Here is a 25,586-nt window from a genome sequence, read left to right as displayed (position 1 = left end):
CAATATCATTCTGTAACATGTACACATGGAAAAATGAGAAATTCTATCCCATTTGTGTATATCAAAGTGCATAAATGCATTCTGCTGTCATCTATAACTAATTAAAACAAATTAAAATATTTTAAATTCCTAAAAAAAAAAAAAAATTGTTATGTAGTCATTCTCAAAGATACAAAACTTGGCCCACAGATGAGTTAAATGAAAACATCCCTGCTTCTATGGATTTCAAACAACTCTAAGGAAACTAGTATGTTAAGAATTTTATCTAAAATATGGGATGTATTTTTGGAAATTAGCTATCTCTTATCCATGACCTCACCATTAAGTCATGCCTTTAACAAATCCAGACCTTACACTTATCAGCGTGACTACTGGACTAGTCCCCCTGAAGTTATTAAGCAGAAACCTGGAGTGTCCTAGTTTACATTACTTTTTGTCAAGTTGAAGATCCAGCTTCTAGGAAAGGACTCAGGTTGGGGAAAGGAAGGAGGGAAGTGAGTAGTAGGTAGGAAGGTAGAGCCAAGGTTTCTCCTCCCTTTGGGAATCTTTGTACAGAAAAAGCTGAAAATGACCCAGGGCTCCAAACATGTAACATGGAGGTTTAGTGTTCCATGTTGGGAACTTGGCTGTGGAAAGTGTTTTAAATACACATTAGCCAGTGTCCTTTAGCTTTGTATCCTAACAAGATAAGTCTTAAACATTCTGTTCCATTGAAAGACTTTAAAAAACCCTGTTATCTGCAAAAGGCAAAATGATATTTGTGTATCAGTGAACTAGGGTGAGGAAATATTCTTATGTGGTCAAGAGAAGGTATATGGAAATCTGTTGCAGTGTACTACTAGCGACAAAAATACTATATTCAGTTCTTTACTGAATACAGTAGCCCTACAGGTCATAAATCACTTTTTTGTTACACCCACATCCCCACCTCCACCACCATGGGTTCCATGGGAAAAGCAGTTGTCAGTGCTTCACATTTCAGCAGTGGAGACTTGGCTTATCTTTCCCACCAATCTAATGAGCAGAAAACTGATCACAGTACTTAAAAACTGGGAGGCCAAGGAAGGAAGATCACAAGTTCTAGACTAGCCTTAGGAACCATTAGGACCAAAAGAGGAAGAATCCTAGACCAAAGCCAGGAGGCTCAAAATCTGGCAGGAACAGACGGGGTATATCATTGATGACATCACAAACCTGACATCAAGTGATGCCTGCAACCAGGAATCACCTCTGGTTAGTTGCATCAGTTAGCTTAGGTTACTCTTCATTTACAATTAAGAGTCTAAAGTTATAAAGCACACACAGGCATGGTGAAGTAAAGAAAAGGGTGGAATTTAATCTTTATTTACAGGACACTGTAAGATATGAAATTCCACATAGAAATAAGAAACCCATTTAGAGGACAAGTTTCATACAGTATGTACAGTTTGGAACTGTTCAAGTATAGTTTTGTTGTAAAAAGTGCTACAATAACAAACCACATTTAAAAAGAGCTCTTAGTAGAGAAACAGTAAGACAAACTTATACCGAACATAGTACACAACAAGCTTTATGCCTCAGCTGTACAGCCTAGAAGTTAAAGGTCCCTGGAGTCCCATCCTGAACTTGAAAGGTATAGCCTTCAGAGGTAGTTTCTGGCACAACATTTTGATCTTCCTCTTCCTGAAAATGTAAAAAAAAAAAATAATAATACTATAAACAACAAACATGGCACACTTCTAAGCAATAGCCTGTCTAAAAGTCTGCACCTACTCTTTTGTTTGTTTTTGTGGTACTGGGGATTGAACCCAGGGGTGCTCTGCCACCGAGCTACATCCCCAGCCCTTTTCATTTGTATTTTGAGGCAGGGTTTCACTAAGTTGCCCAGGCTTGCCTTGAACTTGCAATCCTTCTGCCTCAGCTTCCTAAGGATCCGGGTTTAGAGGTGTGCACAACCACACCCAGCAAAGAAGTGTACATTTATTCCTAAGATTTTCATGTGCACATTTCACCTTTATTCATGCACCATATTCTAGTATCTGACACAGGCAGGAAGAGGGCTGTTAACAATTCATTAGTGCCCAAGAGAAGGTTCTGAATGGGCTAAGGAATGCTGCTACAGTGACGGAAAAGTTGAAATTTCTCTTCTCCGTCCATCACTTTTTAGTAGGCAAGGAAACAATTTAGAACGGCACTGGGTTTGGCCCACTTCTCCATCAACTTCCACAGACATTCATAAACTTAGCCTTGGGATATTCTAAGATTTCCAAGTCTGTTCATTAGAAAGTAAACTAGCAAATTGAATAATACCCACCATCAAGCCAAATATTAGAGAAGCAAATAAATACAGTAAATCCTACAAACACTGAAGTTCGCTCTACTGAACAAGAACACAGGGCTCATTTTAAAAAGTGTGAAGGCAAAAAAATCTATGGGCTTGACTTTACATGTGTATTTTCTAAGTTATTAATATTACCACCATTACTTACCTCTACTGAAAAATACTTCTCAATCAAGTTTAAGGAGGCCTTGTACACAGACTCATTTTCATGGTTCTGTAGAGCTTCAATTTTGTCCAAGCCTCCACATTCTTCAATCATTATACTCAATTTCTCAGTTTCACCTAGTTTCTCAGCAGCCTAAAAAAAAATTCAAAGTTTACTGGCCTATACTCTTGATTGTTGTTTCAATGCCAAAAACAATATCCATGTTTTCATACTAATATGTAGCAGACAGAAATAAACCCTTAACAGTTGCTTCAACAACACTGTGATAGTTGCAATACTACATTCGAGTTCAATCAGTCTGAACTGGAAACAGAATTATTCCTCTGTAAAAACACCCTAGATAATCTCAAAGTGTAGTGAAGGTAAAGAATCACTGTCTATGGACAAACATGGCTTATCATGGATGTGCTAAAAACAGATTTCTCTGATAGGAATATTACTTGCAGTTCTCCTGCCTCAGCCTCCCAAGTAGCTGGGATTATGGGTAGGGCATATCACATCAAGCAAAGTTAAATTTCTTTCAAAAATCCTCAATTTTTAGGAGATAAATAAATATACACATGATTTGCTTCAAAATAATTTTGGAATTTTAGATGAGTGATTAGGAACACTGGCCACATACTGATGAATTGTTTACATGCAGAGACTGGAACACTAGCATTCCTGTTCCAGACTTCACTCTATATGTAAAAATCTCCAGAATCAGAAGTATAGAAGTTGATGAGTAGCACTTAACTACCATCAATTACTATGACAAAGTGCCAGATGCTGGAATGCTTGGTTGAATTAGAGATGGAATCAAAAGAAAAAATTAGATAAATAAATCATTCAAATTTGATTTCACCAAAATGTGGTATGGATAATCTCCCCTGAAGAACCTGACTTTAAGACAAATACATCATCCTTTTCCCATCTCCTTTCTATCTCTTTGTTCTATGGTGGTGCACATGTATAGTATAGTCCCAGCTACTCAAAGGATGAAGCAGGAGAATGGCTTAAGCCTAGGAATTCAAGAGTAGCATTGGCAAGATACCCTATCTCTTCAAAAAAGAGAATGTGGCTCCACACCAATAGGCTTTCTGTATACTGAGTATACTTAGCTGCCCCCACCAAGTCTAAAAGTAAAATGATCATGACAAAACAAACTCAAACAAACACCACCTTGTTAGAACTTACCTGAAAGATATTTGAAATGGCATCCAGAATAACCAGAATAATTTTGCTATCTTTCGCAGTTAGGAGGTTCATCAATGGTTCTATTATGCCACAATGAACAAGATATACAATCTGTTCAACTGTCCCACCGCTTGTATAATTGGTCACAGCCCATACAGCTTCCTTCTGTGTCTTAAAATCTGCCTGATAAACATAAAAAAAATGGTTTTGCTTCAGAAAAGTCAAAAGAAATAAGATATCACAAAAACAATGCCTAAAACTACCCAACTGGTTCTATCCAACCTTGAGTGAAAAGGGTTAATGGCTATTACTCAGTTATACAACAGTGTTCTTTGAGAATCCTGCTGTGGGGCTGGGGTTATAGCTCAGTGGTAGAGCACTTGCCTAGCATGTGTGAGGCGCTGGGTTCAATCCTTACCACTACATAAAAATATATAAGTAAAATTAAAGGTATTACATCCATCTACAACTAAAAAATAAATTAAAAAAAAAAAAAGAGAGAGAGAATCTTGCTGGGCCTCGTGGTACAGGCCTGGGATTCCAATAACTTGAGAGACTGAAGCAGGAGGATCAAAAGTTAAAGGCCAGCCTCAGCAACTTAATAGAGCCTATCTCCCCAGGAAAAAAGAAAAAAAAAAAAAAGAAAGAAACAAAAATAAAGGAGCTGGGGCAAAGCACTGCTGGGTTCAAATCCTAGTACTGGAAAGAAAAAATTTTACCAAGCAAGCCTGCCTATAAATACCAACAGTTATCTGATTAAATCCTAAGATTTTGGAGCTTAGGTTGTGGCTCAGTGGTAGAGCACTTGCCTAGCATGTGTGAGGCACTGGATGGATTCTCAGCACCACATATAAATAAATGAACAAAATAAAGATCCATCAATATCCAAAAGTATATAAAATAAATAAATAAATCCTAAGATTTTGCTACCTTAGAGAGAACACCAACGAGGAATGGGACTAATCCATGATTAACGACTTGCTGTATCTGGTCCTGCCGGCCAGCTGTGATGTTTGACATTGTCCATGTAGCTTCCTTCTGAATATTAGTTTTGGGGTTAGTCAGCAGGCTGGGAAAGACAGCAAGTGCACCTGCATCTATCACAACCTGAGTTTGTTCATCTGTTCCAGTCACAATATTCCCTATGGCTCGGAGAGCAGGAGTCTGAAAAAGAAAGAAAGAAAAAAAAAATTCCGATGGTTACCTTTTACTTTTTCCAATATTGTTCAAAAGTTCTCTATCCCAGGGCTGGGGTTTTAGCTCAGTGGTAGAGTGCTCACCTAGCATACACAAGGCACTGGGTTTGATCCTCAGCACCACATAAATGTAAAATAAAGATACTGTGTCCATCTAAAACTTAAGAATAAATATTAAAAAAAAAAAGTTCTCTATCCTAAAAGTTTTGACAAGCAAGAGTCCCATCATTGCCTGAAAATTAATAATATTTCAATATTATCAATCAGTTATCCTCCTTATTTATATGCTCTAATCTAATGATTAACTTACCACAATTGGCAATTCAGAAGCTCCCAGAAGCTTCACAAGTTGGGGCACAACTCCTGTTTTCACAACCATTTCAATGCGTTCATTTGGACCATCAGTAAGGTAGGAAATAGCCCAGCAGGTATCTGCTAATACTTCTGGATCATCATGATGCAGAAGACGAACTAAAGTGGGAAGAATTTGCTCAACAGCATCTAATGGGGGTGCAGGATTCTTGTTGCGACAAAGATTTGAAAGTGTCCAGGTAAGATTACGTAAGTAACCACACTGAGGGAAAAGAAAAAAGTAATGAGGGCCTGTCTTGAAAGGCAGGAGAAATCAGAATAAAAATGCAAGTAGCTTTACTTAATGTTAGTAACTTACTGCTAAAGTTGACATATCAGGAACTGCAAGAAGAGCCAACAGTGGGTCCACCGCACCATATTTAATAACCAAGTCTCGGAAAACTGAACCATCACCTGAAAACAAAAGCAAGATTAATCACATCTGCAGGTCCAGCACCATCAACACTCAATGACTGAACACATTCTCAGAAACTCCCTAACTTACTTAGATGCCTCTCTGGTGCCTTTTTTAGATGCCTCTCACATCCCTAATAAGGGCCAGAAGCAAGCTCAAAACTTGACACATAAGTCACTATAACTTGTAACACAGCCCTTCTCCCACCTCATGATTAGATATATTCAGTCAAAAGAATTTTAAGTGGAAGTACCTGCAATGTTTCCTAGAGCCCATACAGCTTGTTCACTGATGTGAGCATGGGGAGATGCCAAGAGAGAAATGAACGCTGGGATAGCACCTCCATCCACCACTGCCTTGGTCTGTTCTGATGTCCCAGAAGCAATGTTAGTGAGTGCCCAGGCAGACTCAAACTGAATAGGACTACAATCAGTTCTGCCTAAGAAGGACACAAATTTTGGAATCAAACCAGCCCGAATTATGTTGTCTATGGGGGGCTGTTTTTCCCGAGAAAGCAATTTCCTAAGAGAAAAGAAAAAGAGAAACAAAAGTTAAAGGTGATTAACAGAAGACATTTGTGTGAAAAAACAATTTAAAATGGAATTTGAGCATTTAGAACTTTAGACAATCTTTTAAACAAGCACTACCTGCTGAGCACTACATCCTGAAGACAACCAGAAACATAACAAGCTGAAGAGATGACATATGGTGCTACATATGTGGTACAGCTAAATACCTTTTTTCCAAAAATATAAATGTTGACTGTAATGTAGATTACTTTCCTTGCATCCTTGCAAAAAATTTGACTTGAAATGCTACTTGGACAGAATTTTTATATTTTTAAAGTACACCAAAAAGTTAACAGTAATTAATCACTGAAGGTGGAATTTTAAGGAATTATAGAAAATTATAGTTAAAAGTATCACCTACAGAAAAAAATAATTTTTCCAGTACTGGGGCTTGAACCCAGGGTGCTGTACCTCTGAGCTATAACTGCCCCGCCACAGTTCTTTTATTATTATTTTTTTACTCGAGACAGTCTCCAAGTTGCTGGGCTGGCCTTGAATTTGTGATTCTCCTGCCTCAGTCTCCTGAGGTGCTGGGATTACAGATGTGTGCCACCATACCTGGTTTTACCTTAGGAAAAATTTGAAATAAGCCTAAAGTTGTCCCCTTCCTGCCAAAAAATTCTAACAATTCATAATATCTTAAGGTTGCCGGTACTAGAGAACATAAGACTTACCTAGCAGCTTGAGTAGCTTGGAGTTGGCTTTCCAAATTGTTGCTATTTATGCCTTTGACAATGTCATCAACAGACCAATTCACAGTCCCCTGAAAGAAAAAGGGAAATTTACAGATTATTTTAAGGCCAAATTTAAAAAATATAATCCATGCTTGCCATTGTTTAGACACTTGGATTTATAGTAAGTTACTAAAACTTTGGCCCTACATTTAACTTTGCCTGCTAAATATTAATTTTATATGTAAAACAGTTCTGAAATTTGGTGTTTCACTGGAGTCTCAAGTTATTTAAGCATTCTGTCAGCAGTGTTGGCTAGGTGCCACTGCTGTCACTGGTAATCCCAGCGGCTCAGGAGGCTGAGGTCCTAAACAATTTAGTAAATCTCAAAATAAAAATTTAAAAAAAGGGGTTGGGGATGTGGCTCAGCATCCCTGGATTCAATCCCAGGTACTAAAATCAAAAGTACCCCTTTCTCTAGGAGCTTACAACCTAACAGTAAAAATGTGACAAGACAACAAATAAAATAAATGTTATAGGCCAGGCACAGTGGCACAGGCCTGTAATCCCAGCAGCTTAGCAGGCTGAGACACGATGATCACAAGTTCAAAGCCAGTCTTGGCAACTTAGCAAGGACCTATGTCTTAACTAAAATACAAAAAAAAAAGGCAAGGGTGGGGTACGGAGGTGGCTCAGTGGTGAAATGCTCCTGAGTTCAAAGCCTGATACCAAAAACTTAAATATTCCTAGACAGCATTCGCTCAGTACTTTCTGCAAAAACAGTGCCTTAGGTTATTATAAGATGAAGGGATTTGAGTAACAGAATCCTAGAAAAGGCAGGCAGGAGTCAGGCATGGTGTTGCATGCCTGTAATTGCAACTACTCAGCAGACTGAGGCAAGAGGATCACAAAGTAGAGACCAGCCTCAACAACTTAGTGAGACCCTCAAAAATTTAAAAGGAGCAGGGCTAGGGCTGTAGCTCAGCCGCAGAGCACTTGCCAAGCATGCATGAGGCACTGGGTTCGATCCTCAGTACCACATACAAAGAAAACAAAGGCATTCTGGCCACCTAAAACTACAAAAAATATATATATTTTTTAATTTAAAAGGGGGGCTTGGGTTGTACCTTAGTGGTAGAGCGCTTGCCTCTCATGAGTAAGGCCCTGGGTTCGATCTCAGTACCACATAAAAATAATAAAGATATTGTGTCCATCTACAACTAGAAAAGAAGAATTAAAAAAAATTTAAAAGGAGCAGGGCTTGGTAGCACAAACCTGTAATCCCAGCAGCTCAGGAGGCTGATGCAGGAAGATCCAGAGTTCAAAGCCAGACTTAGCAAAAGTGAGGCACTAAGCAAGTCAGTGAGACCCTGTCTCTAATGGGATGTGGGTCAGTGGTCCTGAGTTCAAGTGTAGGACAGTGCCCAGTATTTTTTAAGATGAAAGTGACATATCTGAAGATCTAACTAGATCTAATTTATTGAGGTCCTTCATAGAATATTGATATTTAGCAGAGAGAGAACATGCCTAAAACAGTAAACAGGCATCACTCAATGCTGGGGATAGTCTGAGAAATGTGTTGTTTGGTGATTTTTATCCGTGTACAAACATCATAGGGTGTACTTACACAAACCTGGAAAGTACAGCCTACTATACTCTAGGCTGTATGGTACATAACTACTGCTCCTGGGCTATAAACCCATATAGCATGTTTCTGTACTGAATACAACAGGCAATTCTAGCATAATGCCAAATATTTGTGCATCCAGACATATTTAAATGTAAAAAAGGTACAAGAGAAAAGATTTTAAAAAGGTACAAGGCTCTTGACATGACGGAGCTTGCAGGACTAGAAGTTTGTACTGGCTGAGCCAATGAGTGAATTAAAAGGTCTGACATTAAACTATATACTTCTGGACACTTAGGCTACTCTAAATTTATAAAAAATGTTTCTTCGATAAATTAATAAATAATTAAACTTAGCTTCCTATAATTTTTATACTTTATGAACATTTTGATTTTCTAAAATTTATCTTAAAATACAAAACACATTAGATATGCAATGCTTTTTATTTATCCTCATTTTATTAGCTTTTTTCCATTTTGATCTTTACGTACTTTTTTAAATTAAAAACTAAGATATGAGTATACACATCAGCCTAGGCCTGTACAGGTCAGCACTACATGTATTACCATCCTCCACATCCCCATCTCAGCCCACATAGGTCCACAGGAGCAGTATTGTACATGAAGCTGGCATTTACTATGGTAACAGTGCCTTCTGGAATACCTCATGAAGAACCTGCCTCAAGCTTTTTTTTTTTTTTTTTTTGGTACCAGGGATTGAACTCAGGGGCACTCGACCAGTGAGCCACATCCCCAGCCCTATTTTGTATTGTATTTAGAGACAGAATCCCACCAAGTTGCTTAGCGCCTCACTTTTGCTGAGGCTGGCTTTGAACTCACAATTCTCCTTCCTTAGCCTTGGGAGTCGCTGGGATCACAGGCGAGCACAACCATGCACAGCTCAAGCTCTTTTTAAGGAGGAGTAATTCTTTTCAGAAATGTGCCCATGTTGTTTTGCTTTTGTTGTTTTTCATAATAGGTTTACTTATAAGGAGAAAATGTACCATAAACATTCTCTAGTCATTTTCAGTAGTGGAGTCCATCTTTTTGATCCCCTCTCATACTGAGGACTGAACCCAGGGGCATTGAACTACATCCCCACACCCCCTTTTTCTTTTCTTTTCTTTTTTTTTTTTTGAGATAGGTTCGATAGGTTCTGGATAAATTGGTTGCTCAAACCATCCCTGAACTTAAAATCCTCCTGCTCAGACTCTCAAATAGCTGGGATTATAGGCAGGAACTCCAATGCTCAGCTCAAACATTTTAAGAAGCTTGTTGAGGTCTGCAAAAACTTGTTAAATCCTTTACTTCTTTAGAATTCTTTCTTTCCTGCAATTTTTCTTTTCTCTTATCTCTTCTTTAGCTATGCATTCCTGTTCCAGTTCCACATAATCCTATAGGAACACCATCATATTTGCAGTCTAGTTAAAGGAAACAGTGTGGCACACAACTGTGGTGTTGGAAAAATTTTAAGAAAAGAGCATATGACACAGAATAAAGGGAATAAGATAAATTTGGAAGTTACCATAAATATTTCAGGAAGAAAAAGATTTGAACACTGGTAATAAAGAAAACCAAAAAAATAAAAATAGAACATAAAAAAATTCTGAATTAAGTTGCAAAGTGGTTAGTTCTGAACAGTTAACATTGATTGAAACAGGTCAAGGTACCCAGCTAGTAGCTAGAAATGCAGGGAAACTGCAGGAAGGTCAGAATTCAAAAGAGTTTGGAATCAGCTTCAGTAGATTATAGAGGATGAGTAGGAAAGAAGATACTCATAAGAATTGCTGACTGGGAGCAGAAAAAAATCATCACTGATTTGATAGTAAAAACCATAATATTATGGAATATTATTATGTAAATTTCAAAGAAACATCCATATTGATTTTCTGGATTATGGTAATAATTCATGAACTACATTATATTTACCTGATTGTTGCGGTTTTCCTGTAGTGGTGAAGTCGCATCATCAGGAAAGGAGCTTACATTTCTCCTTTTCAGCATCTGGTCATCCTTCTTAGCTTTCCTCAGCTCCACATTAACTTCTATTCGGCGCCGCCTCATTTCCTTGAGAAAAGATAGCAGATCAGTTCACCTATCACATCAATTTTTGTTGCCAAGTGAGGGCATTAAAAAAAAAAAATATTTCTAAGTCTTAACCCCTTCTCAAGTATATTCTCATTTGACAAATATTACAGAAAAACAACAGGAGATACTCACTGTACTGTCTTTTCCCTTGTTCTTGAATCTGTTAAGCCGGGCAGCTGGTGAATTAGCATTCTCATTGGTGGACATGGTATGAGACAAAGGGAGAAAGCTAAAAAAATGAGAGGAAAAAAAAAATCTCTTTTATTATTTTGCTTTGTCAATAAGAAAACCAAATAAGAATTATCAAGCAAAAATTGAATCCACCTCTACACTAAGAAGGCACTTCAAGTTTCCAGCACTATGGATGTGGTTTTAATCAAAGGAGAATTATCCCTGCCTCTCTAATAGGAAACTAAGCATCAGAAATATAATCCAAGCCATATAAATTTAAAATTTCCAGTAAGGACATAAAAACAAAAAGAAACAAGCAAAATTAATTTTAATATTTTAACAACATATCCAAAATATTACTTAACATGGAATCAATATTAAAAATTGAGATATTTTACATTTTTTTTTTACACATTTTGGAAATCGTATGTGTATTTCACATAGCACACAGTGTGTCTTACACAGCATACTGCATATTTCAATTCTAACTATCACTTTTTAAGTGCTCAGAAGCCACAAGTTCTGCTCACCACCTCACTGGACAGTGTAGACATACTCTAAAGTCCATTAGTTAATGGAACAGTTGACTTACAGTAAAAACCTATGTCCTTGGAAGGCCTCTGAAGGCGCTCCCTGCCCTACTGTCTTTTAAAATGATCAAAGTAAGCCCAGTGTCCACACTAGTTAAATAAAAATCGCTTCATCTTGCCAACACTGGAAACTTGTGACATTGGGCTGCAGCATCTTCAGCATCTTGCACACATTTTCATTTCCAAAGATTTCCAGTGAATGCATCCAATCAGGATGACTTCAATTGTGCGTCAGACTCAGACACCTAAAACCATACTCCAAAGGATGACAAGTCAAAGCCCTCCTTACAATTTGCTGTCTTTCATTCCATTATGTTCGTCCACGGCGCTGTGACACTGTGACACAGCCTACCTAGGGCCTATGTGTTGGAGAGATCTCTCCCCAACTGCCACCTTCAGCCTCATCTTCAGCCTCTGTGCCCTGTGTCTTCAACCCCTTCAAGGGGGACCTACAGCGGGGAATGGGTGAGAGGCCAGGGCCACCTTGACCATCCCGGGACATTCGCCCTCGGTCCTGTCTCCTGGATTCCCTGGGCCGCGACGCGCTAGGGCTTCCGCTGCGCTTTGCAGCGCCTAGATCCCTAGAGCCCCAACCCCGCATTGCGAAATTAACCCGCCTGGTCAACAACCGACGCCCCAAGGCCGCGTCAACCTGGGAGGCCAAGGCCAGGCCCAGATAAAACCCCGGGCCTTCCTCCCGCCATCCGCAAGGCCAGGGTGGCCCGCTGGCAGCCGTTCGCTCGACCCGGCTGTGGCCTGAGTCTGTACCTGCACAGCGGGCTCAGGCTTCCACAGGAGGCGGTGCGGGGCTTACAGGTTGCGGATCGGCTGCCCTCCAAACGTCCACCGCGGCTCAGCCCAGAGACGGTGTGCCTCGTGCAGCCGGCCGGCGCGATTTAAATTTCCCGGTGACTCCGCACTCCGATTGGCTGGTTCGAGCCTAAGCTGGGCACCCATTGGTGGATTTGAAAAACACGTTAGGCGGGGAGGGTGGGGAGGGACAGACGGCTAAAAAGAAGGGGAGGACAACCTCGCGAGATGAGGGAGTGGCCGGGCGATCCCAGAGCGCTTTGCAGGCTGGAGTGGGCAAACTCCAGGTCCCGGCGTGCAGCGCGAAGGGGCGGTTCCCCGCCGCTGCCGGCCCCAGTTTAGGGGTCCCCCGCGTTTCTGCAGTGTGTGGTCCCGTGTCTTTTTCCTGTGCTGCTGCCTTAAATGCTACAAAATTATTCTAAAACTCATCATATTAAAAAAAGTCTTTATATAAAAATATTGATTTGCATTTTTTCCTCATAGGAAGGGTCTTGGCAAGGGTTTCTGGACGTGGTGGAAGGAAGGCATAGAGCAGATTTGTGTTGCATTCTTCAATTTCCATAAATACATATATTTTTAATTGTGTCATGAGAACATGTAGAAGCCACAGATATGTTCACAAAATTTTTATTATGCCTCTTCAACCTCTTTATTTCAAATACAGAGTGGCAAAACCTGACCTAGATCTGCCAAATATTAATGTTGTCACATTTTCTATGTAGACATGTGTATACATGCATACATATAACTGATTTTTATATATCGTTGAGCCTTTTGATTGTTTCATGTCCCTTTACCTCTTAAATATTTCTAAATGTATCTCAACCGGGCGGGGAGACATTCTCTTACATAATCACAGCAAATTATCAAACTGTTGCCATGTATTTCATTAAAAAATACTTAAAAGATAGTTATAAGCATCCAAATCGTGGACCACTTTTGGTTTTTTTCCTGCAGTTTTTCTGGGTCTTAAAAAGAGAGTAATTGTGGGAAAGTTATATTGGTTTGTTTGTTTGTTTGTTTATTTATTTATTTATTTATTTATTTATTTATTTATTTTACTACAAGTAAATTCAAACAGTGAACTTTTTCCTCTCTTGCAGGCATTCATGCCAGCCTCATTTGGTGTGTCCCTGCCAAGGAGTTCATGATGGGTTGCTCTTACTAGCAGTCAACATAATCCCATCCCTCTAAGTGCAAGAATGTGGAAGGAATTCATCCCTAAACCAATCACTGCAAGGCATTTTCTTGGCTACTGTGAATGGTTCAGGGGCAGGCACATGACCTAAATTCATCCACCTGGGAAGCCTATTTCTTTTGTTTAATGCTTGAAGGTAGGAAAACAGGCACTCTTCTTCTAAATAGGAATGACAATCCTTAGAAATTTGAGTAAGAACATTTGTAGAAAAATCTTGCAAGCTCTGATCAACAGTCTGCCCTATGTTTGAGGGTTGCGGTGATACTTCGGAAGGTTTGCACACTTATGTGATCCAATGTTTCCTGTACTGTTAAACTGGTTTCTCTTTTGCTTGAAAATAGTAGATATTCCCAGAAGTGTTCTGAGCTGGGTGTGGTGGCACATGCCTATAATCCCAGAGGCTCAGGAGGCTGAGGCAGGAGGATTGCAAGTTCAAAGCCAGCCTCAGAAATTTAGTGAGACCCTGTGTCAAAAAAAAAATTTTTAATTAAAAAAAGGAGGTGGGGGTGGGGTTGTGACTTAGCAGTAGAGTGCTTGCCTCGAATGTGCAAGGCCCTAAGTTCGATCCTCAGCACCACATAAACATAAATAAATAAAATAAAGATGTTGTGGGGGAAAACAAAAAGGAGCTAGGGTTGGAGCTTAGTAATAAAGCACCCCAGTACCAAAAAAAGTGTTCTGAGTGTAGTACATTAATTAATATATTTGTCACACCTTTCTGAGGTAGAACTATTATTATCTCAACAGATGTGAAAACTGAATCTTGAGTGCTTAAATAATTTGTCGAGGCTCACATGGCCAACAAATGACAGAGTCAGGATTCAGGAAAAATGAGATCCTTGCTCTCATTCACTATTCTGTGCCAGTGCTTGAAAATGACCTGAAACACAAGTAAAATGTAAATGTTGCAATTGAAAGAAAGATAGTGTTGTCCTGAGGAACCACACTCTACCAACTCTCAGCCATTGTAGTTTAGATGGGGATGCAGGAAGGACCTCATCTGGCTTAAACCAATGGGAACATTCCATTTCCCAAACACAAAAATTGGTGTGGTGATTGTGATGGTGTGGTTTGACTATGACTAGAGGGAATCCCCAATGGAAGCTTAATCCCAGTGTGGTGATATTTGAGAAGTGGTGGAATCTTCAAAATATGGCCTACTGAGAGGTAGTTAGGTCATTGGAGGCTTGCCTCAGAAGGAATTAATGTCATTCACAGGGGACTTTGGCCAGAGGCTGAGGTAGGAGGATTGCAAGTTTGAGGCCAGCCTAGGCAATTTAGCAAGATCCTACCTCAAAAATAAAAAGATATGGGCTGGGTCTGGGGCTCAGTGGCAGAGCACTTGCCTAGCATGTGTGAGGCACTGGGTTCTATCCTTAGCACCACATAAAAATAAATTTTAAAAAATAAAGATATTGTGTCCATATATAACTAAAAAAAAAGGTAACTCAGTGGGAAAGGACCCCTGGGTTCAATCCCCCAAACCACTAAATAAATTAATTAAATTAAATAAGCCTGGCCCTGAATATGTCTTTGCTTCCTATCTCACCTTGTGATCTTTCTATTGTTCCTTCTCAAAAGTACTTCTGCCATGATGCCATGTGCCAAGTTGTGAGGTAGACAAGAAGGCCCTTGCAAAGCTGAACAGATGCTCTCAGCCATTGTAGTTTAGATGGGGATGCACTTTGAATCTCCAAATCTATTAGCTAAATAAACCTCTTTTCTTTGTACATTAGCTAATACCTAGTGTTTTGTTATAGCAACACAAGGCTAAGACAGTGATAAAGATGTAACAAGGAGATCAAATGTCCACTGAAACCTTTGAGAGTGGGATGTTCCCTCTTTTCTACTGGACTGTGTGCTGTGATGATGGGAGTCTGAGTACAGAATTCCTCCAGAGAAGCAAATCCAAAATGTAGATCCTTGAAACAAAGCCTAGTCAGTTCAAGCCTGAGGCCGGTTGTATTCATAGATTCTGATTATATTGGAAAGATTTTTAAAAATAGGATTTTGACACCATCACCCCCAACTCTAACTCCACTAGAATGGAAGTTCAATGAAAGCAAGAGTTGGAAATATATATACACACACACACATATACACAGTTGTAGATGGGTGCAATACCTCTATTTCATTTTTTTTTTTTTTAATGTGGTGCTGAGGAGCAAACCTAGTGCCTCACATATTTGGCAAGTGTTGTACCACTGATACACAACTCCAGTCCAAGAGCAAGAGTTTTGATCTATTTTGTTTTGTCCCCTACTGAATTGCCAACACTTGGAACAGTGTCTTACATGGGGGTAGATGGGGGTCAGGGTTTCCCCTTACAAGCTGGGGTGGGAGAGACAAACATTCAGTCCATAACATCCATTCAGATTGTCAGGAAGCAGCAGCCCAGAGAGAGAGACAGGGACCACCTGCTGCTGAGGTGGACATCCTTTAGTTTCTGCCTTCCTTCCAGGCCTCCTTGTTAACTCATCTTTCAGCTCTGTGAACTGCGCATCCCTCAAACAACCCCCTTTCTGAGTTACGTGAGCAGAGCAGCAATGGCTGATTCTCCACCAAAGCTCACGTTCCTCTCTCCATTTAGAATAACTATTGTTGGAGAGTGGCCGCCTAGCCAGTGACTCTATTTCTCAGTCTCAGATTTGGTGGAACCATCCATCTCATTCACATGAACGTGATATGTTTGTCTTCTGAATCCGAGTTGAGGAAATGAGTGTGTGTTTTTTCTACCTCCTTTTTCTTGGTTTGAAGCAGAGAAGCAGAACCACGTTGGGACCATATCTGGAAGATGTTGAGACTGGAAGGATTCTGGGTCCCTGTATAACCTACCACTCAGAAACTCCAACCTTAAGTTTTACGTGAAAGAGGGGGGAAAAGAGACTTTTGTGAAAAGTCACAGATATTATAGGGTTGATCTTTTACAGCAGCTAGAGTGAGTCTAATTAAGACAGTTCAAAGTAGTCTTCTGTTGCTAGCAGCGCAAATTCCCGAACGGAATGAACAATTGACACTAGGATTAAGAAGTTGGCAATAGGGCTGGGGATGTGGCTCAAGCGGTAGCGCGCTCGCCTGTCAAGCGTGCGGCCCGGTGTTCGATCCTCAGCACCACATACAAGCAAAGATGTTGTGTCCGCCAAAAACTAAAAAATAAATATTAAAAATTAAAAAAAAAAAAAGAAGTTGGCAATAGACTCACAGAGAAACAAGAGGCATTTGGAGCTATTAAATCAGAGACTGAGATGGAATGAAAGGTGGGGGTTTCATCAATATTCTGATATGGGAGATGGCAGTCCACGGAATGCATTATTGCAAATGACCTACTTGAGTTATCACCCACTGAAAGGGAAGTATTGGGGACAGAACAGCTGTAGCAATAAACACATTTAAAGGAGCTGAGGAAAGCTGAGGTAGGCTCAGCGGACAAGCAGACAAGCTCATGTTGAATGGTTTCCAGTAACTTTTAGGGAACCTATGGCAATGTCTAGGGACATTTTTGGTTGTAACTTGAGAGGTAGATGCTGCTGGTATCCAGTGACGAGAAGCCAATGGTTTTTGCTTAACACACTGAACAAACCCTGACAAAAGAATTGTTCAGATTGAGGTTAAGAAAACCTTGGATTAGCCAATATGAACTAAGAAAACGACAAGCTCAAATTCAGAATTTTTGCCTCAAGGAATGGATTAATGAAGCTTACTGCCTTCAGTGGGTGGGCTGGCAGACTCTTTATGGTTTGCACGAGATGGGAGAGATTTCTGAAACCACACCAGGGATTAACTTTTGTGACTGATGAAATGCACGGCCAGTGGATTTCCAACCTGCCAGGGTCTTTAGGTGACAGGGCACAGGGAGCTCCTGGCTATTCAATGCATGGTCCACGGCCCTGAAGCATCAGCAACAAGTTAAAACACTCGGGCCTCTCCCGAGTACCCTCAGTCAGAATCTGCCCTCAACAGCATCCCTAGGTGTCCTGGTGAACATTAAAATAAACACTGCAGTAAAGGACCTGGAGAACTATGTGCCCCCAGTTACCAATCTCCATATATGAGCTATATCACAAACCCACAGTCCTTAAAGGGTAGTTACCCTTTAGGAAGGAACGGTTATAACACATTTGCAAACTGGGTACCTCCATCCTATTTTTCCTAAAGGGATCCATGGCCCTTTCAACAATAACTGGGTTTGGAGGGAAGGGAAATATGACTGATTCTGAGGACTTGGAATAGCACTACAGTCAGGGTAGAACCTGTAGGGTCATACGATAAAAGTGGTTTTTAACCTCAAGCCACTGATTTGGGTCTGGGGCTGTTAGTTCCTGAGTCTGTGGTTGAAATGGACACTCTCAATGGCTGGTGGGACCCTCGCTAGTTTCCTCACCTTACTGTAAGAAGCATGGCCACTGGACGTGGGAAAGCCACTGGTAGAGCTCCCGTGGGTTCAATCCCCAGTTCCAATAAGCAGATAAATAAGAACTAAGTTAAGGGCTGGATCTGGGGCTCAGTAGAGTGCACTTGCCTGTCATGGGTTGATAAAGGTCTATCAGCAACTGAAAAAAAAAAAAAAAGAACTAAATTAATAAAAAAAAAAAAGGAACTCAGAAGCAAAACTGCATCTGGGGGAACTACAGAGATTAGTGCCGCGTTTGGGACTCTTCAACCGATAACTCCCCTCTTTCTGGCAAACAGCTCTTAAGTAACTGCTGAACACTGAAAAGCCAGGTAGCACGAGCTGCCAAGGGTGAGCTGGGGGTCATTTGGTCCCTAGCCATAAAGTTGGGTGGACACAGCAGTGCTCCAGGGTGAAGCAGCAGCCAGGGAGGAGGGAACAGGACCAAGCAGACCCAGGAGGGAGAAAAAAACTGTAGGAGCAAGAGATTAACATTTTCAGCTGCTGATTTCTTGCCTCAGGAGACATTTGTATCATCCAATGAGCACTTCAGTGGGCAAAACACATCTGCATCACGTGGCATTGGCCAAAGTAGACTGCTCCTAGTTGATGGCTCATGTGGAGGTGGCCTTGAAGGAGAGTAAGCACTAAAACTCCCACAGGCAGAACTCTGAGCAGCACTTTTTCTTTCTTTCTTTCTTTCTTTCTTTTTTTTTTTTTGGTACCGGGGATGGAACCCAGGGGCACGCAACCACTGAGCCACATCCCCAGCCCTATTTTGTATTTTATTTAGAGACCCGGTCTCACTGAGTTGCTTAGTGCCTCACTGTTGCTGAGGCTGGCTTTGAACTCATGATCCTCCTGCCTCAGCCTCCCAAGTAGCTGGGATTACAGGTGTTCGCCACTGGCGCCCAGCTGAGCAGCACTCTTTCTGATATACCATTTTCCTAAAAGGACAGATAGCTTGAGGTGAGGATCTATATACTAGAACACTAAAAACCAGTTTGGCTAGCTGGTTGGCATGATGGGTGTTAACTGTTTACACTGCCCAGCAGATAATCACTCTTCTGCTACAAGAGTAATTCCTGAGTGTCCTGAGGGAACTGGTGCTCACTCAAACCAGACCATGTGATTGGGCAAGGCGGACTCCACCCCCAGGATGGACTCCAGCTGGCATAAACCTGGGAAAGTAATCCTTCCCTAAATCAAGGTGGTTGGTTCATGCAGTGCCCATGACTCAATCTGGATTAATAGAACTGGACGTGGGAAGCCGGGCGTGGTGGCTGGTGCATGCCTGTAATCCCAGTGGTTCACGAGTTCAGAGCCAGCCTCTGCAAAAGCGAGGTGCTAAGCAACTCAGTGAGACCTTGTCTCTGGATAAAATGCAGAATAGGATTGGAGATGTGGCTCAGTGGTCAAGTGCCCTGAGTTCAATCCCCAGTACCCCGCTGACAAAAAGATAAAAAGAACTGGGAATTCTCAGACTAATAGGAGACAGGTGCACTCCCTATACCACTGGGAATTACAGTCATGTATGCAAAGTCGGAGCTCCTGTAAATCTCCCACTGAGGAAAGAACCTGTTTGAGAATGGAACAGTACAACAGCATAGAATAAGAAGAGAATGACCAGATTCTGGTGACACTTTTAAACCCCCAATCCAGACACACCTAAAGGCAAACCTATCTTTAGATTTAGTTGTATAAGCCAGTGAGTTTCTGTTTCAGTCAGGTTTTTTGCTGTTGTGATCAAAAAACCCAACGAGAACAATTTTATTTGGCACCCAAGGTTCCAGAGGTCTTGGCCCATACACAGCCGACTCCACTGCTCTGTGCCCTAGATGAGGCAGAACCTTATCAAGGCAGGGGGCGTGACAGAGGGCAGAAGGGCATGATGGAGGAAAGCAGCTGGGAACATGACCATCAGGAAGTGGAAAGAAAAATATAAACACCAGGGAAAAATATAAACACCAAAGTCCCGTCCCCAGTGACCTGCTTCCTCCCACCACACCCTACCCGCCTAGTTACCACCCAGGTATTCCGTTCAAGTGGACACATGCACTGATTAGGTTAAGTCTCCCCTAACCCAGTCATTCCGCCTCTAAACTTTCTTGCACTGTCTCACACAGGAGCTCTGAGGGGACACCTCATATTTAAGCCACAACAATGCCTTATTGCTGAAGCCAATTTTGGATTGGCTTTTCTGCCTCTGGCAACTGAAAGATGGTCCCAGATGTACAACAGTTCACTTTATGATTTTGTGGTTTTTATGATGTTACCAAAAACAAAACGCATTCAGTAGAAACTTTTAAATTTGGATTTTGATCTTTTCCTGGTGTGAGGTCAACTTTCCACTAAGGAACAAATACCTGATAATCAATTTACCAGGGAAAAAAGTTGACTTGACTCAGTTTCAGGCCGTGTGTTGGCCCCATCACCTTTAGGCCTGTGGCAGGGACAGTTTGTCATGACAGGAGCACATGTTGGAGGAAATCACTCACTTCATGGTGGTTGGGAATCAAAATGAGAGCGGAAGGGGCAGGGTCCCATGACCCCCTTTGGGGGATGCCCCCAGCAACCTAACCTCCTCCCATGGGCCTTTGGGAGACATTGGAGTTCTAAACTGTAGCTTCTGGGCTATCCACCGTGGGACAGGCTCTTAATATCCAGGTGGCCATGATGATGTCTTTTGTGGATGTCTCTCAGTGTCTTTCTCTAGCCAGAACACAACTTGATTAATAAGATCATAAAATACCTGGCCAAGGCAGCAGAGACAAAGGCTCGGGAACATGCCCTTCCTGACACTGAGGCCACCTCTTCTGCTGGGTGTCTAACCAGTCCTGTTGTTGACTTCACACCTTGAAAGGATGACTCAATTACTTAGTGGTCAGGACACTAAAAATGGATGAGGCAGTAGAGACACTGAAATTGGACTGGATCTTGTTTACTTTCTGGTGTGTCATTCTGCTGACAGCACCAACATTCATTCACTTTCTGCAAGTCCTGTGTGTGTGTGTGTGTGTTTAACTGGGGATTGAACTCAAGGGCATTTTACCACATCCTCAGTCCTTCACAATTTTTATTTTGAGATAGGATCTCCCTAAGTTGCCCAGGCTGGCTTTGAACTTGCTGTCCTCCTGGGGAATATAAGCATGTGCCACCACACCCAGCTTCTGCAAGTATTGCTGTCATGGATCCTCATATGACATTGCTCCAACCAAGACATTGCACAGTGAAATTAGGGAATTTCCAATTAAAATAATGAGAAACTAGCCAGACGTAGTGGTGCATGCCAGTAATCCCAGCTACTCAGGAGACTGAGGCAAGAGGATTGTAAATTTGAGGCCAGCCTTGGCAAATTAGCAAGACTGTATCTCAAAACAAATAAAAGAGTTGGGGATATGGCTCAGTGGTAGAACACCTATCTAGCATGTATGAGGCCCTGGGTGCAATCTCCAGTACCACAAAAAAATCATCATCATCATCATCATCATCATCATCAAAATAATGAGATATAATTACATACCATGAGAAACTGTTAATATGGATAAAATCCAAAACACTGATAATGCACCAATGATGGTAAGTGTTTGACCAACAGGAACTCTCATTCATTGCTAGTGAGAATGAACCATGATGTTTGTTATTTAGCAAAAATGAGCTGAAAACTTATGTCTACCCCAGAGTTGCATACAAATGTTTATAGCAGCTTAATTGCCAAAATTTGGAAACAATCAAGATGTTCTGCAGTAGATGAATAGATACACTGTAGTATATCCATAAAATGGAATATTATTCAATGATAAAAATAAATGAGCTATGAAGCCACAAAAAGACTTGGAGGAAACTTAAATTCATATAGCTGTGTTAAAGAAGCCAATCTGCAGAAGCCATATACTTATGATTACAACTACAGTATGTGACAATCTAGAAAAAGCATAACTATGGAGACTGAATAGGAGGCTGAGGCAGGAGGATCACAAGTTCAAAGCCAATCTCATCATACCTAGGTCCTAAGCAACTTAGTGAGACCCTGTCTCAAAATAAAAAGGATTAGGGATGTGGCTCAGTGGTTGAATGCTCCCAGGGTTCAATCCCTGGTACCAAAGGCGGGGGGGGGGGGGGGGGAACAACAAAAATCAAACCCTGGACACTGTAAAAAGATTAGTGTGGTTGGAAGGGATTTTTAGGGGGAGGGAGATAGGGAGGGAGGAATGAATAGATAGAACACAGAGCATCCTTTTTAAAAAAATTTTAGTTATAGATGGACACAATAATTTTTATTTTGTTTATTTATCGTTATGTGGTGCTGAGGATAGAACCCAGTGCCTCACATGCACTAGGCAAGTGTTCTACCACTGAGCCACAACCCCAGCCCACACAACATTTTTAAGGCAGTGAAACTATTCTATATGGTATTGTACCCCTGCATTATTTAACTCAAGCATTATTTTCTAATATACATTTGGAATATACTGAACTATGAGTTATGCAGATCTTCCAAGTGTTCACAAACCACACTGTACTAAAAAAAAAAACAAAAAACAAAAAACAAAACAAAACTCATGAGCTGAGGCTGTAGCTGAGTGGTAGACTCTTGCCTAGCATGTATGAGGCACTGGGTTTGAGCCTTAGCACCACATAAAAATAAATACATAAATAAATAAGAAAGAAAGATATTGTGTCCATCTACAACTTAAAATTCTTTAAAAATCATACTCATAACACTACCTATGTCATCAGGAAAATGTTTATTTGAAAACTACTAAGCTTATGGTAGTAGACACAAAATATCAATGTTTAAAATGTTTTCTTGAAAGCTTGTTTCATTAACAACAAATAGTGTCCATTATTTTCTTGGAGTACCATGCTTACTCTGTTCACTTTCTAAAAAATACCTGCAGAATGCCCAAGTCCAAACAATCATAGTTTGTCTGTCACTAAAAGCTTTTTTACTTCCCATTAACAAATCAGCTAGTCCCGCCTACTCTCAAACATCTTTTTTCAAAAGACAACCATCATATTTTGGTATGGGGCAGAAATGCAGACATGACTTATGAATACTTTCTAGATTGTTAAAGTTAAAGATATATGCTTGAGAATGGAGACTTAATTATTTATTCTTACAGCTTTACCTGCCACGTTGCTAAGTAAAGCTGTTTTTTTCCTCCTACCATGTGCAGAAAGTGAAGAGTTTGATTACCAGTAGAGCCTCAATTTGCTAAGGTGCCAGTTTTACCCATCATTGCTTCTGCAACACCATCAGTACAAATGTCAATCAATGAATACCTTCTTAGCTTTGATGAAAAGCAATTCCATGGTTCAAAGGCCAGAGGTAACGAAAGTGATATACCATACACAAAAAATAAAAAATATACACAAAAATGTTAATAGTAGTTAATTCCAAATGATAAAACTAGGGCCACTTTCAATTTTCTTTGTTTTTACGTTATTTTTGGAAGTTGCAAAGGACAAATACTACACGTGCAAGAAGAAAACAAATATTTTTAAATCCTACAAATGCAGCATCCACATGCAGCGAGCATAGAGATATTGTGCATAGAACCAGGAAGTCTCTAAATTCTTATCCAAGATTTTTAAATGAAGAGAAAAACCTTTAATTCGGAGGCAAAGAGGAGAAGTGAGGAAAATGGATCTAGGTGAGTGGTTCTTGGGAGAAAGGGCAGGTTGATTTGCAGTTCTGTTGGGGTGAAAAAGCCTGCTCACCCTGGAATGGGCCAACAGTCCCCAGCACACAGATTAACAAACTCATCTTTGTTGAGTAAAAGCAAGAGAGAAAGGGAGGGAGGGGGCGACGAGGTTCAGGAAGTTTAGGGCTGGGGTTCCAGTAAAGCGGAGGCCCTGATCTGCGAGCTCTTCCCCGCCCTTCAGTGCACAGTCCCGGGGGACGCTGGAAAACGCAGACGCGCGGGCCTGCTCGGGACGAATGAATGCGAGCACAGGAGAGAAAGGCAGGCACTGGGATTTTGCTTAAAGTTCACTTGTGGCGCCAACTCTACAGCCAGTATTCGCAACCTTTCACGAAGAACTCAACGGAAAGGAGACAGCTCAGCTGCGGTCCGCGCGCAGCACACTAAGTTCCCGAGAATCCGGCCACAGGCCGAGAGCGGCCGCTAAGGACCGACTCCGCAGGCGCAGTGAATGCCCAGCGGCAGGCCAGGCGCCGGAGGGCGCAGGCGCGCGTTGCTGCCGCTGGGGCAGCCTCCAAATCACACGCCACCCTTACGCGAGACGTTGGTGCGCGGGGGCGGTGCCGGGATGATGGCATCACGTAAGGAGAAGGTGTGAGAACCCGGATCCTGTGGTGACCCAGTGGCCTAATGGATAAGGCATCAGCCTCCGGAGCTGGGGATTGTGGGTTCGAGTCCCATCTGGGTCGCACGGAGATTAGTTTTGGTGGAGAGAAAGGTGATGATAAACAAAAAAAGTCGACTTTCCAATAGTCATTTCGTTTCTCTGCAGCGATTGAGAGCGATTGTAATACAAAGTTAGAGAGCGTTTTAAACCACTGTAACGAATCTTCCAGGTGGACACTAAATCTCCCCCCAAAAGAGGAATTTGCTCTCATTTTAAAAGCATTTCCCCCAACGTTAAACTTGTTTTTTTTTTTTTTTCTCATTTGTACAGGGGTTGCACTGCAATAAGGTCTTATCTACGTGAGTTTGATTATAGACATTAATAAAATTTTCTCTAAATAATAAAAATTACTTCCCCCAGCTTTATTCAGGCATAATTGTGTATATATACTTTTTTAATATATGCAATTATTATATACTTTTACACAATTATATCATATTGTGTATATTTACAGATAGGAATTTACTCTTGCTTAATTTATACAGATTTATTTGTTTCTTATCCACACGGATTTTATATTTCTTTCTTTTTTTCTTTCTTTTTTTTTCTTTTTTTTTTTTTGCGTTGTTGGGGATCAAACCCAGGGTCTGTACTGACTTTGAAAGTAAAAATTCTTAGAAAACTGAAAACTGGACAAACGGTATCACCTCTTTTACTGTCTACTTTTTCTGGCTGAGCTTCACACTGGGCAGCTACATCTGCAAAACTTTCTCCTCATCCTAATCCCAAGGGGTGTGTGAGTGGATCCAACTGGGCTGCCTCCAGATTGCCAGTGCTAAACAGATTTTATAGAAAAGCAGCTCTGCTGTTACAACACTCAAGCACAATAAACATAATTTATGGGTTCTTTTCCTCAAGTATTATGAATAAAAATACTGTAATTAGAACAAAAGGGGTTTGGGTGTGTGTTTTCTACAAATTATTGAGTTCAAATTGTTAAAGATCAGTTCACTAACATGAAAAGTTTAAACTCTTCTTGCAAACTTGTACAAAAAGAATGTCACCGAGTTAATTTCTACTCCTTGAAAACAACTACACATTAAAGCCACTGTGGTAAACTGGATTTGAGTCTCAAACAGGAAGAAAAAAGGGGTTTTGGTGGGAAAAAAATCAGTAAGATCTATAGTAATGTGCAATGTTGATTTCTTTCTTTCTTTCTTTCTTTTTTTTATGTCTTTTTAGTTGTTGATGGACTTTGTCTTTATTTTTATGTGGTGCTGAGAATTGAACCCAGTGCCTCATGCATGCTAGGCGAGCACACTACCACTGAGCCACAATCCCAGCTCCGCCCACAATGTTGATTTCTTAGTTTTTTTTTAAAAATATTTATTTTTTAGTTGCAGTTGGACACAATACCTTTATTTACTTATTGTTACATGGTGCTGAGGATCGAACCCAAGGCCTTGCACGTGCTAGGCAAGTGTTCTACCACTGAGCCACAACCCCAGCCCTTTTTTTTGTTTTTAACATTTTT

The 25,586-nt window shown here is 40.9% G+C and overlaps 1 protein-coding gene and 1 non-coding gene across 2 annotated transcripts; one reads left to right on the top strand and one right to left on the bottom strand.

Moving 5' to 3' along the window:
- Window positions 1–1,316: 1,316 nt before the first annotated feature.
- Kpna2 (karyopherin subunit alpha 2) lies at window positions 1,317–12,216 on the bottom strand. The gene is made up of 11 exons (XM_076870155.2): window positions 12,108–12,216; window positions 10,711–10,807; window positions 10,420–10,557; window positions 6,868–6,956; window positions 5,878–6,146; window positions 5,529–5,623; window positions 5,169–5,432; window positions 4,593–4,826; window positions 3,663–3,845; window positions 2,469–2,618; window positions 1,317–1,662 (listed from the first exon to the last, which is right to left on the bottom strand). Exons 2-11 carry the CDS (start codon window positions 10,783–10,785, stop codon window positions 1,570–1,572), a joined length of 1,590 nt encoding a protein of 529 aa, XP_076726270.1. The 5' UTR covers window positions 10,786–10,807; window positions 12,108–12,216; the 3' UTR covers window positions 1,317–1,569.
- An 11,845-nt stretch (window positions 12,217–24,061) lies between these two features.
- On the top strand, window positions 24,062–24,134 carry Trnar-ccg (transfer RNA arginine (anticodon CCG)). The gene has a single exon. It is a non-coding gene; the product is annotated as a tRNA-Arg (tRNA).
- Window positions 24,135–25,586: the final 1,452 nt, after the last annotated feature.

This window comes from Callospermophilus lateralis, chromosome 11, assembly GCF_048772815.1.
Source record: "Callospermophilus lateralis isolate mCalLat2 chromosome 11, mCalLat2.hap1, whole genome shotgun sequence".
NCBI lineage: Eukaryota > Metazoa > Chordata > Mammalia > Rodentia > Sciuridae > Callospermophilus > Callospermophilus lateralis.
The sequence above is the reverse complement of the archived record's forward strand: the minus strand, read 5'-3'. Positions and strand labels throughout refer to the sequence as shown.